Source organism: Argopecten irradians, unplaced genomic scaffold (genome assembly GCF_041381155.1).
Source record: "Argopecten irradians isolate NY unplaced genomic scaffold, Ai_NY scaffold_0562, whole genome shotgun sequence".
Lineage (NCBI taxonomy): Eukaryota > Metazoa > Mollusca > Bivalvia > Pectinida > Pectinidae > Argopecten > Argopecten irradians.
The window spans coordinates 31,381-50,562 of record NW_027188029.1 but is presented as its reverse complement, the minus strand read 5'-3'; the positions used below and the strand labels follow the sequence as shown (position 1 = coordinate 50,562).

Genomic DNA, 19,182 nt, shown 5'->3' with positions numbered 1-19,182 from the left:
TGTCTTTTCGATAAAGATTGTTGCTTTTTCATCATTCAGAATTTTTTGATAATTTTTGTCAGGAATAATAATTATGTCATATAACTCAATAACATGGTATATCTGACGTCAGGTTACTAATTTAAGGTATCTAGTCATTTTAGGTGTCAAATTTTGTGTTTATGGATTTTGATTATCAAGCTAATTAACAATGATTTATTTTACTTTTTGTGTAGCATAAATCAGGTATTCATTCCATATTGGGGTACTTAGTGCTACAGAATTTTTTTCGGGATGCAATTAAGTATTTTAATATTTTTATCTTTAAGTAAAATTAGAAGCTCAAACTTATCAATGGTGTAAAGTATAGTAGCTTTTGTAACTGAAGAAAAATAGTAACTTTGTTGCTTTGTTTTTGATAGAGATAAAATTACTGTTTGTCAGCAGTTGAGCATCTTTGATTTATCCTAAAAAATATATAGATTTAATGTCTGCATTTTGCTTCCACTTTTTTTTCAAAAAAATCATGGCTTGATATCAATACATATTTAAGCATAAGTCTGTACACATTTTTTTAAAAAATAATTAGATATATACGTTGGTAAACTCACGAGCCATATTTTTCTAAAAAATGAAATATTTGCAGTTACCAGATAAAAATATATATTATGACGAGCTGAGGCGATCATATGTGTAGATAAAAAACCAAATGTTCTGACGCTGTAGACTCAACTCGTATAACAAAATGAAAAGTTTGGATTGCGTATTAGCTAGACCTCCATTATCAATTTAGGGCGATACGTTCATATTGTTTCCCATTTACTTTGCACATAAGCAATTCCGTGTTACAGTGCTAATTTCTCAAAATAGTGTTTCTTGTATTTCAATCTGTAGATATCCACTAGGGGCTGATATTAACTTTCTCGCCTCACACTTTTACGTATTCCATTTTGAAAATTGATCATGGAAACAATATGACTAAAAGACGATCCATTTCAATTTTAAAAATCAAAAAGCCTTCTGTGTATGTATACCAATCCATGGGCACATAAATATGATGTTGAAAAATGATGAGTGAATCGCTTTGTATGAATTTTTTTCACACCAAAAAATACATCAAATCACCATATTAAATCAATTTGAAGAAGAAAATTAGATAAAGAAACAAGAGTATATAAAAGTCAAGTACTAACTTTTTTAAAATATAAATTTGAAGGATTGAATTACATGTAGCACAAGGTTGACAGCTAATATTCCATAAAGTATGGCCTACAGTTTTCATATTTTCAGTGTGCATTTAATTTGAGAGAGCAAACTTGAGACCCTAAAAAGCAAAGAGGGCGCTAATTGGATCAAATGTGTTATTTTTTAACTCTGAGAACACCTAAGGAATCTTTCTCTAGACTTCAGATAAAATAGGTTCAATGTTCCCTAGTATTTTTTAATTTGTTGTCAATCTTTTGTTTTTTGGACAGATCCGTAACCATATCCTTGAAATTTAATTCTTAACAATTGTATAGAAATGGTACATAAATGTACAAAAATATAATTCATCAATTACAATTTTGACTGTATATTTAAAGTGTTACTGTACATTTCCAGGGTGTTAATTATCAGTAGAATTGTGTTGAACTCACATTTATGCTATTTGTCGATTGTGAATTGAAAACATTACACTGTTGATCGTGAGGTAATAGTGTATGATGATAATTATCAGGTTGATATACGAGAGGTACTGAGGTCATCAGCACGCTAAATTCCTGATCACCTACAGCATTAGTGTGAAGGTCGACTGGGCTCGGGTTTACATCGACCAGGCCCATAGAACCAAGCTAATATAGCATAAACTTGATGTTGTAGTAGCTCCAAACTAAATTACAACAAGAGGCACAAGCAGATATTGATGTCTTATCTCTCCAAGGACTTCAATACAATATTGCTCCAGGCATAAACTACATTTGAGCAATGATAGAAGAAACAAGGACCACTATCTCTTTTCTGCCGAGACCCTAGGTAAATGTAATCCAGCAATTTTCCTCTAGCAGAACATGACTATTGTCAGTTTTTTAATTACTCTAATATTAAAAAGTGGGCTGTTTTCAATGTTAGTTATAGGCCTCTGTAATTGTAAAGGCTCATCAATTACAAACTACTCATTTCAACCCTTATTAAAACACCAAAGAAACACATTATGATATTTTAATTATCTTTAATAACTTGAATTGGTTAGATTATTTCTTCAAATCAATTACAGCTTCCAAATAATATTGGAATAAGGATTATCCGCAAGCGAGAAAAAAAAACAAACAAAATCAATGAACTTAAAATGAAAATTTATTAAATTTATTCGTTGCTTGATCCAACTTTTATAGATAACATCCTTTTGATATATAAGTTTCTTTAAGCTAGGGGTTAACAGTTGGAGAAATAACTATGAGCATTAATGGTCATGTAGTAATCATGGGTGACAGATTACCGTATTTTCCCTAGTAAGGGCGCCCCCACGTTTTTTGCTTTAAAAAAATCAACTAATTTCATACAATTTTTGTGCCAGATTGTGACGATTTGTCTTTGCAGACACTAAAAAAATACTGTTTCACATCAATCTGATGCTTAACAGATATCCGATCAGCTTGTATAAGCACTAAATTCATTGCATTTGGACAACTTAGGACATCTTTGCCAAGTGTTTACACATAGAAACAGCAAGAATGCCATGTTCAAAATAAAACGTGTCACTTGAATGCCCCACACACGTGTATGGATGAAGACTAACTGGCAACAACATTTTTGCGATGTCTATACAGGTTTTATGAATACTTACTGTATATATATGGTAAAGGTTCCTAAATAACAGGAATGTTATGATTTCGAAGCATTTTATTGTGTGTTGCCACAAAACGAAAGTAGCGATCGAAAGCACCGTCCACCATTTTGTGTACGCATGGTAAACAAACAAGCTAGCATGAAATGTCAAAATTCCGTGAAACAGACATATTTAACAAATGTTTAATACTTCTGGTGCATACATTTCTTCATAATTATGTAATTTCAATACTTACTTGACTTCAAACGTAAGTTGGTTATAGTAAGTTTCAGAAAAATTTGAAACTAAAAGCAAGATGACTATAATCGGTTTCAGAAAAAAAACATCTAAAAATGGTCTCAAATAATGGCGCCCCCCTTGGCCATTTAGCCGCGCCTGGCGCCCTCATTAGGGAAAATATGGTATTATGATCTTAGTTGAATTGGGAATTTCTTCCCTAGTGGGATAGATTTGAATTCCTTTAGAAAGCTAGAAAAGGGGTGTCTGCTGAAATTGAGTAACTTTGAGCAAGATCCTTCGCTTAAATTACTCTTAATGAAGTAGACATTTCTTTTTCAGTGGGATCTATATGGAGTTACCCGCAGATTCTGACTTAATCTCAAAAAACATGTAAACCCAATCACTATACTGAACTCAGATTTAAGGGGTATATAGATATTGATTTTTTGTGAGGACAGTTGATGACCATTGGGTGTACCTAGGTCTGCCCACAGCTTATGCTTAGTTGCCTGTTTTGTGTGGGGACAGTTGATAACAGATTGTATATCTCTGTTTCTTCTGTTGTTTGTTATCAGGATCATGTCTGGTAGAGGCAGGAGAGAGCTTCAAACAGCTGGCCGACCTCAAATATTCCATGGAGGACACGGTGAAACAGAACTTCCTGGAACCTCTAGGACTGCTGCAGACTAAAGATATCAAAGAAGTCAATGTTAGTCACTAATAAGGATTCTTGTGTTCACCTAAAATAATTTGAAAACAAATCCTTCCAAAGTCATTCCAACTCCTAATGTAATAGACTAAGTATGATCTAGCTGTTCGATAATTAAAAGTCCTAACTTTTCTTTAATTTAGCTAAAGAAACCCATATTTAAAAAAAAAAAAATTGAATGCTTGTTTTAAAAACTCATTCACCCCTGAAGACACTTCTGAACTCTTCTGACTCAATGGCTGGAACAGTTCATTATGAATTTTCAGGGGTGAATCAGTTCAAACTGTATACTAGTAGCTGTTTTATGGTCAGGTACCTATATAAATATGATCAATGTCTCCACTTACGTGAACATTATATTACAGTATCAACATATGAATATTGATGAATTTGAAATTTTGACTACACTTTATATTACACAGCATCACAGGAAGAAGTTGTCGGGCCGACGACTGGACTTTGATTGTAAGAGGAGGAAGAAGGATAAAGGTAATCATTATGTAGTCTCCCAGTAATGAAAGTGTTAAACCTAGAATGGTGGACTTTCTTTAAGATCTCTACTCCTAAGTAATTTGACCATTACACCTAGAATCATGGACATTGTCTGTGGTCGTAATTTGACCACTGCAGCGCTTGGCATGCCCTGTATCTGTGTTGTGTGTGTATTGATGATATACTTTGGTTGGTGTGTGGTTAGTCTGGATTTAGGACAACATGTAGGGCTATCTAGACCAGTATATCTGTTGAGTAAGGAAACATTGTTGATCAATGCTGTATTATATAGGCCAATGTATCTAATATATAGGACAGTTTTGTTGATGTTATGATATATATATAGGCCAGTACATATCTAATCACATTCTGTATCAGATATCATTCTTATAGTACTGTGGTACTAAAGTCTAAAGTGCTTGACAATAGTCAGTGCTGATCTAAGAATAAACTACATGTATGCTCAGGGAAATGTAAACAAGGGGCTGAAATGTCATTCACTGTGCATCGTGAATTCATATCAGCAGTTTACAACTGTCTGTGTCAGACACCCTATATATGTTATTAAATGAGCACCTGCTGCATCTAGAGATATTGAATGGTCACTGATGTCTGCCATATTTAACCCTGACCAGCATCATGTTTCTTAATTTGTTGGTATTGTGTGAGGTAATAATTAAATAATCAGCTCCCATCTCACCTGTATATTTGCATCCTTGATACTCCGGGGTTTACTTTCACTGTCAATATATCAACCTCTTGAATATCTCGTAGCAAAACTGAAGGCAGTTCAGGTAAAAAAAAACGAGAGAATACAATCACACACCATCAGAAACTTCCTTTGAAGATTACAGAGAACGAGGTTTAACTTCAAAGCCCACAAAGTCAACCATTAGAATTCTTTTGATGTACATCAAAGAACCAAATTAACTGCTCAAGTGTTGTTGCAGACAGAACCTTAATTTTTACTAAAAGATAATTCAGGGGTGGATATTACGACAGAAATGGTAACCCCTGGAATGTCGAGGATGGTATATTTGATGCAGGTAAAAATCAATATCAGTAGTGCAATTTGGATCCAGAAATTCATGATAATTAATATTGTGACTACAATAACATTTAAATGTACATCATGTGACGATTTAAGGCAATATGTTATTAGCTAAAATAGGGTAAAAGTGACCTACATTTTGACTTTTAATACATTGATGAGAAACAAATGTCTTTGCTCTATTTCTTACCATAATGTTGCTGAAACTTCATAGTAAATAGGTCATGTTCCCACTTAGATAAGACAGAGTACCAGTTGATCACTGATAAAAAAATCAACAATTTGGAAATGTCTTGTAGTTTCAACATGTCTTTACATTTTATCAAAAACAAGGAGCTTTAAGGACATGCTAAGTTTTGAAGGTGAAGGAAAGCCAAAGTACCCATAGACCACTTATATACAGTCAGTATCTGGCATCTGATCCCCATAGGTTTCAAACACTCAACATTTTGGTACAGGGGCATTGGTAGAATATTGGGACATTTTGATCTCATGGCTGTCATTTATTTAGAATTGATGTCTATAGTCACAGTATAGAGTGACATGAACTATATTAGTTGTGATTTAGAAGTTCTGTGTAAACTGAATGTGTTTCTCTCTCTACAGGAGGTTAGTATGATGCCACTCTCTACGCTGAGGTCACGGCCTAAAGGTCACGGCCTCAGTTTCACTTAAGTATCACATTCTTATCTGCATGTAGTCAGTAGGGCCTGCTCACTAATTATAGTACATTTTGCATAATCCTCCTCAAACTCATCAAGAATTCTTTTGCAATATCTATATTCTTTATAAATAAATGCAAAGTCTTATTTGTTATTATGAAACTTTTAACAACATTTTTAAAATTATGATATTGGAGTTGACAAATTGTTATATATTTATATATTTATATTTATAAATGGACTCTCTTTTTATTTTTCATTAGCTGCAATATATTGTGAATAAGCAAAAGAAAGCTTTGTAAGATATTTTATGCAATGTTCTTTAAATAATGAATGAAAATGGCAGTTTGTCCGTGTTTGTGGAAGATAATGAGAGAGGCCTAATTGACATGCACATGGTTAACGATCTGAACATTTATAATGCTTATATATATGTAATTAACATAAGTCTTTGTAAATGTCTGTTGTACTTTGTTGGTGTTTGCAATGTCATGGAACTTTAGATAGGGGCCAAAGCAGACAGGTTTTGATAGGAGTATATGTGTAGGTTGGAATATTTCCGTAGGCACACTCTCCAATTTAACTTATGTTCTTGTCTGTCATTGGTGGTGGTACGCTTTGTCTCAGGGATTTGTGAATTACATCATTTTTTTCAAGATTCTAGTAATTTTGGGTATAAGCATATTACAGAGTTATCAACCCTTACGGGTAGTCATTGATTGTGAAGTTATATTTGCAAGCGCAACAATGCGAGATTTGCTCACAAAATTATGAAGTCAAAATGGATACCTTCCCACAAGTAAGGTAACTCTGTAATATGCTTTTACAGAACAATCTAGAATATACAAAGACGGAATGGTAAATATTTATAAGGTTATCTGCTCTTGTATTTAGGTACTACTCCATTGGATATGGAACCAGTAGATTTGATTTATTACAATTCACAAACAAATGATGTAAAAGTCGGTATGGGCTCCAAGGGCAGAGAACTCTGCAATAAAACAATTCTGTGCAACAGATAGAATGAATTAATGGAAATAATTAGTTTTTAAATCTAGTATACTGAGAATTCACTATATGATATTCAAATGTTGATTTGTAATTGTTCAGTTATATTAGGCAATGTGTAAAATGGCGTAGCATTTCAGATATCATTTGATAAGGTGTCTGTTAACTTACCACTTTTAGGTGTATAGAGATATATTAGTGCTTATGGAATTATTTGTTAGGACATGTTGAATAATATCATAACTAACTTTATATACAGGATATTGGCAGGCTTTCTAAATTATCATATGCCTAGCTTCAATACAGAGTTCCTTTTATTTGTAAGCCTTTGTTTTAGCAAAGATAATGTGCTTCATTATAGATTTGCTTAATTTAGCAGGCTTTTGTCATCTGTACATTGTATATGTCTCTGTTTCTCTGATGTTTCTCTGAAGTAGATCTGTGGATTGTTGTGCTTGTTTGCTATGCTAGATGTAATATTGTCAAGATTTGTTTTATGATTATTAAGAAAGATGTTATCAATAATTTAGAATGCTTTGATTAATTTACTTTTACATTTCATGACCTCTAATGTATTGCATTCAATTTAGTACTGTACTTATAATTTTATACAATATTTTCATAGAATACATCTGTTCCATTAGACTAATTTATTTTTAATTGTAATAGGGGGAAAATAGCAGACTACCAGTAACAGTACATTAATATGATATTGTACATGTACATATCTGTATTTTTTAAAATTTTAGACGAAAATTTTTGACAAAATAAGTTAGTTTACTAACTTGTTGCTATATTATCAAACAACCAATACAATAATGGTGTGTAATTAATGTTTGTATTTTTAGATGTCTTTGTATACAAGACTGCAGTTCCACTAGTAGAAGATGCTTTCTGATCTTTGTAGAATTCACATTCTTTAGAAAATCTTCTGGGTGTTGTGTGTAAACTTATTAGCTATTGACTGAAATATATAGACATAATTCCTCAATATATACAGCCAGGTGAAGGGAGACAACCCTGCTTTCTGCACTGGAAGGCTGCTCAAAATGTGATTGTCAATGTATGTAGGGAATATTCGCAGCATCATTCACACATTTCACATGTTTTTGCTCCCATCCCTATACATTAGAAACCATTTATATTTTTTTATTTTTAAATTCCTTGAAAATGAAAATGAAAAAAATATGAAATGATCCTTAAAGCATTCGCCCCTGAAGACACATTTATAACCTTTTAAATCAAAGACTAGACTAGTCCATTATCAAATTTTCAGGAGTCATTAAGTTAATATATTAATCCTATGTCATTTTCATACAAAACAAACAAAAAAAGTTCACAAATCCAAAATTTTACAAAAAATCTTTTTAATTAATTATAGGTGAAAATATCCATTCTTAAATGTTCATTTCATATAAACAATTTCAAAAAATATAACCATATACAATGTAATACAAACATGTATCTATATCAAAGAAAGTAAGAGTACACATAAATTAAATAGTAGAAAATAGGAATCTTTAGTGTGCTGCCCTGATTAGGCGGATTTAGCTGTGAGCGTGTTTGAGCTACTATGCAGCCATGTTTGAAGGTTTGTATTTTGCACACTAACCCACTGTGTTCCTTCATTGTCTCCCTTCTGACAGAGTCCGGAGCACAGAAGTCAGGTAACTCGTCCACTTTACTTACAGCTAGCTTTGTTCCATTAGCTTTTGTGGTGGTATTCTTGTATACACCGGTCATCTGACCCCCGTCCGATCTCACTGCATCTCATGTTTTTGTTTACGGTGAAAGCCCGAGGGGAGGTAGAGGGGGAATGCATGAGTTTGGATCTAAAGTTCTATTGGTTGCATTGTTACATGGATTTAAGAATTAATGAATGGCATGATTCATTGGTACTCTAGGTATACAGATATTCAAACTTTTCAGCATTTTGATCAGGTACTGTTGATGCTTTCTCTGAAATCACATATATCATACAAATATTTTTTAATAATTTAGGTGACTGCCTTAAGTTTTTGGGGTATATTTCTTTGATAACAAAGATTAGTTTCATCACCCTTTTACGTATCTTATTTCAGCATTTTACAATCCGGTGCTGTCAGCTTTTTAACAAGTTAATATTTCTCCAAAGATGCATGTTTTAAAGTGGAGATCAGAAAATAAGGTTTTTACATTTAATTTTCGGATTTGAGATCTTAAGTTTCCCCTCAAATTGGTTTTGCATGACAAACCAGAAACTCTTAAGTTTGATGAATATAAACATACATTGTCCGTGTAGTTGAGTATTACGTAGATATTTTGACTCTGCATGAAACAGCATGTATAACCAGATCGTTATTATTGACATGTTCTGCATGTCAGCATGGAACCCTGCATTTACAGAACTACCATTTGTCATTGTTATAAAACTTAATATCTGCAACTAGTATTTTATTTGTCAGTATTGTATTATTAATATCTTTATGATTCTAGTAAAATATGCCAAGTTCAGATACAAATTTATAGTGATATATTTTTATTACAACCAGTAGGCTTTTGTTGTGTATTTACAAAACATGTAGGTAGTTATAATAATTTTTTTCAGCACATTCTAATTTATGTACAATTGTACAAATGCATTGTCATGAACTGCTTGCATATGATAATTATTTACACCATGAAATACAAAATGTACATTTTGAAATGTTTTATTTGATTTCAAAATTTTATTATCTCATTATTTATCAAGTGCACTTACAAAAAGACTGAACAGTTTTGACAGTTATCAATGATATATATATATGGTGGTGAAGGGAGTAAATAGCGATCGCTTTTTCAGACAAATTTTAGTGGCTACAAATAAGAACAGTGAAGTGATTTAGCTGGTTAATCTGAATGTAAGCTGATTACCGGGGTATTGCAAACTTACAATGTATAGAGCACTTAACCAGGACTTAGTTTTAGCTTAAGCCTACATAGACATTTTACACCTCAAGTATGAAATATCAAAAAATGCTTTTATAATTGCTTATTAGTACATCATGTGACAGAATACTGACTGTGCAATGGCTACACACATTGTTACTATGAGACAATATAAGTCTATAAGTCTGACACTTGGGGTCTTGTTGATATCAGACCATAAAAGTCAGACCCTCAAGGACTTGTTGCTATTAGACGATATAAGTCTGACACTTGGGGTCTTGTTGATATCAGACGATAGAAGTCAGACCCTCAAGGACTTGTTGCTATGAGACGATATAAGGAAGACACTTGGGGTCTTGTTGATATCAGACCATAAAAGTCAGACCCTCAAGGACTTGTTGCTATTAGACGATATAAGTCTGACACTTGGGGTCTTGTTGATATCAGACGATAGAAGTCAGACCCTCAAGGACTTGTTGCTATGAGACGATATAAGGAAGACACTTGGGGTCTTGTTGATATCAGACCATAAAAGTCAGACCCTCAAGGACTTGTTGCTATTAGACGATATAAGTCTGACACTTGGGGTCTTGTTGATATCAGACGATAGAAGTCAGACCCTCAAGGACTTGTTGCTATGAGACGATATAAGGCAGACTCTCCAAGACGCTATAGAAATATATTGTCACATCACTTTTGTATAACATCAATAAAAATAGCTGACATGCTGAGAAGACAGTTAGCTGATATGCCATAGATAATTTAATATTCTATAAAAAATATCAATTGAATGAAAATAACCAAAGAAGTAACAATGTAATAATAAAGTATACATGTGTATAGCAGAAATAAATTGTGTTACAGTGTGAATTGTCAAGGTTAAAACCTAATATGACACGACTACATGTATATATGTTTTATATATCTAAGTTAGGAGGAACATCTTTTTCTCTTGGTAGATTATTAACTAAAGGCTATAATTCATCTCAATGATATGCTTTTCTTGAAAACTTTATGAAAATAATACATGTAAGTTATCCACATTCACAAAAAATACTGTAGAAAAGAGAGAATCGTGTGAATTAGGTAAACATTTGTCAATATCTTTTCAGGATCGACTATTACGGATGAAGAGATCAGGGTTGCTGAAGAAAAGTTTGAAGAATCAAAAGAACTAGCTGAAACAGCCATGTTCAACTTATTAGAAAATGATGTAGGTTATGTTTTGCAGTGCAAGCAGTGACAAAAATCAAGGATTTATCTACCGCATAATTTCAATAATTCTATTATTCTAGAAACTAACTTCAAAATAATTCTAGGTAATGTGATAACAGTTGTATTATACCTACAGGTACGTTAATTTCTCACACAGGTGTACACCAAGGAGATGCAATTTCTCCCTCATATTTATATCATTAAAGGAGAATGATATTCGTCACAGTGTATCTTTGATATGTGAAATGCATCTTATGATGGGACATGTATTATGATGCTATATAGATCCATCTACCTGTAATTTCTCTGTTATATCTTAATTCAACCAGGTCCAGACTCTAGAAAACTCGCAGTGGAAAAGCCACAAAGCTGATCTGTAGATTGACTACTAGTAACTGATTGAATGAAAAGCCTCTTGGATTTCTGAAAAATACCAAAAGCTCTAGGATTCTATGTAGATCCATCTACGTACTGTAATTTCTCTGTAATGTCTGGATTCAACTAGGTCTAGAAACTCCATAGAGAATCCACAAGACCGATCTGTTGATTGACTAATTGACTGAGTGAAGCCTCTTGGATTTCTGAAAATTACTGAAAATCATTTTCCAATTTTACAGGTGGAGCAGATAGCCCAATTGCAGTCGTTTATTGAAGCAGAAGTGGATTATCACAGGTCAGCAGTGGACGTATTACAAAACCTTCTCACCACCTTGGACGCAAAGTAGGTCTTACACAATAGGATAAAAAATGTATTTACATAAAATGTTCTAATAGATTGGATACACATGATAGATATGAATTTGGTTTGGCTAGTTTATGAAGTGATAACATTAGCAGAAGAATGTATAGTATACACATGTGTGTTTTACTTTAGAGGCAAAAGGAATGTAAAACTTCTACATATGCAAATATATGTATTACAGCTTGAGAATCAAAGTTGATCCTTTTGCAGTAAAACATATAATATACGGTACATATATCACTTCAACAAACACAAAAACCAAAAAAATGTATAAGAAAGTTCTATTGTGTAGGAAAACTGCAGGAGACAGAGACCGTACATGTCTTCATTTAAACAAGTGTTTATAATTAGTTTAATACTTACTGAAGAGAACTTATGATTTGCGTTAGAAATCATTGTTTTCATTTAAGGAAAAAATGTCTTGGGTGTCGGAATTAACATTGTGTTGAATTTACAGACGTAACCATGCTCAGTCTCGACCAAAAGCGGAGCACGTACCAAAGAGAGCTTCTATCAGAAACAGGACACCGTCGCCCGCCAACTTCTACGAGTCAACTAACGACTTTGATAGTGGAAGTACCAACAGCTACAACTTCAACTCCTCCCCTCAGTATGCACAAGGTAACCTTGGTTATAACATAGGGAAAATTATCAGAACATGTAGATTTCCTTTGTTTGTGTAAGTATTATGCTCAGATATGCCTCTATATCATTGAGCCCAAACACTGATGGTACATAAACACTATCTTCAGTTAATTGCTAGCTTTCAGTTTATTTGGTTTAAATTTCTTTATGCAATAATTCTTTTTCTCATGACATAGCCCAAATACTAGTAACACAATATGCTAAAGTACTGACAAAATTGAAGTACCATGTATATACTCCAGTTCAGTGAAGCCAACAAAATAATTCCAATTAAACACTGTCTTAAAATTATGTGAGTTTGAATAAACATGGTATATCTGTGTAGAAATTCAAAATATACTATACAGTAAAACCTGTTATATCGCCACCGTCTGCTTTCCTAGATTTTGGCAATATATCAAGTTTGCCGGTATATCGAATTTGTCTTTAAAATCTTAATCAGGTCTAAATATAGGTAGTCCTTCGGTGCCGTGCTGAAACAGACTTTCTAGTCAGTCTGTGTACTGTACAGTCACTTCATATAATGTAATATGAATAGTTCCAAAATCAAAGTAAATTTTGATAGTAATCTTTCATTAAATATGTCCGCTGTATGTGTGTAAAATACGAAAACCGAACTCGTTTGTGTTACCAAGTATCGTGCCGTAATTGCCTGCTAGCTGGGATTTTCTCGGTTACATGATATTTTTATCCCGGGAAATCCCGCCCGGAAACAAAGAATAGAAGTTCTGAACAAAGGCAGTGCAGTCGTGACCTCACTTCCGCGCACATGTCTGCAAATATCAAAACAGGTACTCCTGTTATAAACGACACTCAGACAACGATTAATCTTACAAGTAAATGGCGGATTCTTCTGCAAGTATGTAATATTTATAGCGCACTTGATATTGCTAGTTGCATTTTATGGTCCAATATAAACGAACAGCGATATCAAGAAACAGACTTGTGGGTTCCTTTTTAGCTCGCCTATTCGAAGAATAGGGGGAGGTAATGTTGTCGCGTCGGCGTTAGTTTTTGAGCAAGTTTCTGTTTCGTCAATTGTTTAAGCTTAAGTCATCATAAATGTTTATGATTTTATTTTCCTAATGTGTATGGATGCTGAACGTGATAATACAATCAATTTGGGGCCCTTTAGGGAGTTTTTGAGTCTGTTAATTTGTCATATTTCCATGTTTAAATAGTAAATACTTGAATATCAACTTCTTCTGAATAGGCGAGCTTTGCTGTTCTCCAACAGCTCTTGTTGTCAATAAACAACTAACGTTGATAATAAGTAAAACACATGTACAGAAATGAGTTTTATTCACCACAACTTGCGACACCTACCTGCAAAACAATAACAAAGGTGTACCCATATTGTTAATTGATTTCACTGTGTACGCACAGTCGTACACGGGGCCATAGTGTGTGTGTTGCTGATTCCCTGTCAGTTGGCAGTCGAGCACCTTACGAAAGCATGTGTCCTTATTAACAGAATTTGGCGATATTAACGAGGTCATTATAGTGTTGTTTTAATCATTTGTTCCCCAAATGTGGCGGCTGTAGGCGGGTTTGGCGGTATAATGGGTGTATTTGTATGGAAGGAAATTTGTTCTGAATAAGTTCATGGCGATGAGCGAGTTTGGCGGTAAAATGGGTGGCAATATAACAGGGTTTTACTGTACATGTATATGTAAATATTTAGCAGATATTGCAGTGAATTTAGGTATAGTGTATTATCAAACTGCAATGTTATCTTGTTCCGGATTTACTCTTTTTCTCCTTTTGTTGTTAAGAGACTAAATTGTTAATTGTGTACTGGATTTCAATACCCTATGTAACTTTATATATTCCAGCCGAGAAGAAGCAGCCATGTTGCGAAGCAGTGTATGATTTTGAGCCTGAAAATGAAGGAGAACTTGGCTTTAAAGAGGGTGAAATCATTAACCTAATTTCTCAGATCGACGAGAACTGGTACGAGGGCTCAATCCATGGCACGACTGGTTTCTTCCCCGTCAACTATGTCAATGTGATAGTGGATCTGCCTCACTGAGGAGCTTACACAGGATGGACCAAGACTACAAGTTACACCATCGTATTGTTTATTGCATATCTAGAAAGTTATAATGTTTTTGTTGGAGACTGCTGCTCAGACAAGGTGTAATCAGGACAGTGTTGCTCCACTCAGATACAGGTCAAAGACAGCCAACTTACAGGCCCTATATATGGATTGGAAAGAGGTCATGACCTCAAACTTACAAGCCCTATATATGGATTGGAAAGAGGTCATGACCTCAAACTTACAGGTCCTGGACATGGATCGTGCGATAGAGGTCATGACCTTAAATTTACAGGCCCTGTACATGGATTCGCATGATAAACGTCATAACCTCTAGAGGCCATGTATATGGATTTCTGGATAGAGGTCATAACCTCTAAATTAAAGGCATTATACATGGATTTCTGGGAATACCTTGGATTATAACTTACACTATACATGTACTAAAAAAAGTAACATCAGACTATTTATTGGAATACCCTATTTATTTATTAAATATGAAATATCGCTCACTGCAGATTTTTTTCCTACAGGAAATATCAGTGTCTGAAAGTTATAAGTAACGGAATTACATAATATGAACAATATCATACCATTGAGAATTATTGAGAATTGTATATGTGAAATCATGTGAAAGAATTACAGAACATTTGAATGATGTTGCTACATGCTTGAATGTCCATCCTACGATAATATATATATTAAGGAAGAATGAAGATTACATATTAGATGAATGGCAATAAGACTTGTAAAAATGAATTGATATGTTATAACAAGTTACTGTATAGTTGTTAAATCTTGTGGGTATAAAATTTCGCGATTTTCTGTTCAAAACATAATCACAGGGTTATTTTTTTACAGGTTTTCTTGGTAGCCTTTGAAAGTATCATTCATCCGACAGGCTGTAATTCGTTACACCATGATTTTGATAAATTTCATGAGGTATTTGATATAGCGTATTTGGATAAATCAGAGAATTTAGCGAAATTAAAAACCTTGCAAATATTAGCAATTATACAGTACAGTGGTATCCTGATATACTGCCGAGACCAACGCTGTGTAGTGACAGCAGGTATATTGTTACAACTTTGTTAAGTTTATTGGACTTCTTCTCGTGAGAAGCTAATTCCATGTTAAAGACACTGTTACGTTTCATGTGAAGATGTTGTTAGAGAGAGAAGCATCACTAAAAAGCACCACGATAGTTCAGGAGATATCTGTCTGCAATAGAGTGTCGAAATCCAGTAGTTGTGTTTTACGGTTTGTGATTTCCCACATTAACTTGTGTTTTGTGATAAAGAAGCATGTACTAGAGTAGGTAGAGCAGTCATGATCTTCAAATTTATATAATTAGTATACTTATACAGTCAATTCTTACTTAATGTTGAAGTAGGTTAACTTTCAGATGTGTTAGGCAGTATATGCCATTTTAGTGTTGCTGATATTTGAAAAAAAAATATTACTAATAAATAACAAATATAATTCAAATCTGCTATCAACCTCTCCCAGAGTTCATACATGGTCCCATCATTAACCTCTGTTGACAGCTCTCAGACTGGGCATCTGTTGACACATGGTCATAGAGTATTAGGTCAAAATTAGTATGGTACATTTCTGCCCTGTATAGAATGTATGTGTCCCAGCACTGGTTTACGAAACTGTGCTCATGAAATTCTACACTGTAGTTTATCTACGAAAAAATACACATTGTTAATTTTGATTTTGAATTACAAAATCCTTTTTCTGTCACGTCTAGCAGGTATTTATTGGCGAATGGCTCAGAAGGAAACTACAGATATGCATCACAGACATGTTGAATGAGTGAATGTAAGGAAAGACAACTCTGGTAGAGATCTTTGTGGTATCTCCACCTGTTAATGTCAATTTTATCTCCACATAAAGGAATCAGATTTATAGCAGAGTTACACCCCTTTATCCTTGTTACACTTATGTATGTACATTTGTTTTATAGCATTACAGCCTGTTTATACCGAGAATAAAGAAGATTCCATTTCTTTCTCCACAAAATTACCATAGTTTTTAGAGCAAAGTAGAACAGCTATTTAAGAAACACAAGTTTACATTGTGAATTCCCTGTTATGTCGACAGTTTTATAAAATCTTACCTTAATAGATTTTTTTTCCCATTCTACAACATCAGTACAAATGTTTGCCATGCTGTGCTGTCGTAAATGTGGTTATTTCAATAAGGAGGTGACTTCTGATGCGTCAATTTCAAAACAAAATGACATGGATGCATGAAGTTCAATTTACTGTCGATTGACATAACATGCATAGGCATGTTAAGAGGACTACATCATATGTTACATGATTTTTGTGATGTCACAGTCACAAGAAAGTTGGACGAATCGACGGTACATTGTAATTTACCCACGTCGTATATTTATCTTGAAACCCGCATATTGAGAATGTGGGACATTATATTTGTGATTGTACACACATATTCCTTAAATCCAGCATCTATTACAAAAGCAATACACATAATTTTGTCCAGCTGATCAAATTTGCATATCAAATTTCAAAACCTCTCAATGAAATTACCACACTTATCGTAACTTTGGTTAAGAATACCTTACATAATCCAGTTGTGATGTTAAATTATTATGCTTTAAAGAATATCCTGGTAGTTGTGATATGGAGGACTAGAATGATGATATATAAACAATGTATACCTGTTTTAATGGGTGAAATTAATTACTTCTTGTTGACTATTTGTATTGAAAAAATTATTGTTTTAAAATATTTAAATATTTCAAGTGATCATGAGCTGGTCCACATTATGTGAACATGGAAATTAAATAGCAAAGTAAATAGCCGTCAGCATAATGTCAAAACTATAGCTTAGGTTAGAGCGAAATTGTTTTAGAGAAGAATTTAATAGTTAATGTCAAAAATTTTTCATAAATTTCAGAAGTTCAACTTGTCATATTTATCTTCTTCTGTAGTAACTTTTAGGAGTTTAATATACATTTTTTTTATAACAAGAAAGCAAAATTTGTCACTATTGTAATATTTAAAATCTTTTTATTAAAGTTTGATGGAATTAAATTAATGTAGTGTGTCTAATGGTATCAACTTATTGGAACTGTTGATTATTCTTATACAAAATGTAAATTTAAGGATTTATTATTAACTAAGAATTTCTTTTCCATTACACAAGAGATTATGTTACCTAGATCTGATAATATGTATAAATGTATAGCATTGTTTCAATTCAGTTGATTTCTTAAACTCACTCACACCCTGAAGATGTGTTTGAACTCTTCCAATTCACTTGCTGGGATAGTTTATTATGAATTTTCAGGGGTGAATAAGTTAGTAAGATTTGTGATAAATGTTCATGGTAGCCTGACGGTACAAGTAATATATCTACATTGTACAAAGTAAAAGGTCTGCTAGATAGCTATGCATTTCGGATGCTGTAGGCAGGATTTTAATGAAGTAGTGATTTGCTCAAAGGTAGCTCTTTCATGGTTCATTCCATATTATATATTTGTTCTTATGATTGTGTTTTCAACAAATCGGAAGTGTTTTTATCTTGTGCAATTTGAAAATTTTGCTATGTTATTTTCATATATTTTTACCATTGTGATGAAATTGAGAAAACATCCTTCATCTAACCTTGTACAGATGTAGCATATAAATACTACAGATATCTTCATCGCCTTGGGGATCTTTCATTATTATGTATTTGGTTTCATATTTGCTTTAATTTGTAGATAATGATATACATGTACAGCCATATAGATTGTGTATTCTATCACAGTATATGTATAACATGTATTATGATGTTACGTTGTAATATAATAAAATTCACAGGAATTTCACACGAGTAGTAGCTTTCATTTTGGTGTGTTATCCTATCAAGTGATTTGATCACCATGACAAATGGAATGGTTTTTATTCATTTAGTGTGATAGTATAATATATAAAGGATATTACATGAGTGTTCAAGTCATTTGAGATTTTATGAAACGATTAAATTGTTAAGAACTATTTAAATAGGGGTAATATTTTGCGTGAGCAAAAATTTAAAACTTCGAGATTATAGTTTATTTCATAAAACTCAAATGAAATGGAAAACCAAAAATCATATAGTTTTTATCCCTTAACTACAGAAAATCGACATACCGAAATATCTTCCAAAAATCCCAGCAGAAGGCCGGCAATTTGGTCCCGCCATCCTCACTAATCCTGCCGATCGCATCAATTTTCTGACATAATAACATTGTACGGATCGACGTCACAATGAATATATCAGGGTCATAATACACTTACTGGACAAACGCACAAATATACAATTGTGTAAAGAAATTGGGATAATCAGGGCAGCTAATTGAGCTAAATCATTTATACCTAAATCTACGGTAAATTGAGATCCAGGATTATTATGCCGAGTATGGGCACCATACTTCCATAAACACAACCATCAGCATAAACTTTCTGCCTTTTAACACTTTTCTAGTTAAAGAAAAATAGAGTGTCATACTCGAATAATAAATAAAAATTTTAAAACCAATTTATATTTAGGTATTTGGGGGGGGGGGTCTAGTACCTGGTAACTGCCCCACATCGGAAGCAAACTCTCAAACCACTGATAGAGGGCTTGTGGTAATTATAATTATAGTAAATAGAACACATAAAAGAAGTAAACAGTAGGCTAGTGGA

At 33.3% G+C, this 19,182-nt stretch overlaps 1 protein-coding gene across 1 annotated transcript; it reads left to right on the top strand.

The window, feature by feature from the left end:
- Positions 1-3,600: 3,600 nt before the first annotated feature.
- Positions 3,601-18,341, top strand: LOC138313036 (endophilin-A-like; the record flags this gene model as incomplete). The annotated part of the gene is made up of 7 exons (XM_069253695.1): positions 3,601-3,734; positions 4,157-4,223; positions 8,594-8,614; positions 10,967-11,067; positions 11,687-11,790; positions 12,269-12,432; positions 14,292-18,341. Coding segments are annotated over 7 exons (788 nt in total), but the record flags the coding sequence as incomplete, so codon positions are not given.
- Positions 18,342-19,182: the final 841 nt, after the last annotated feature.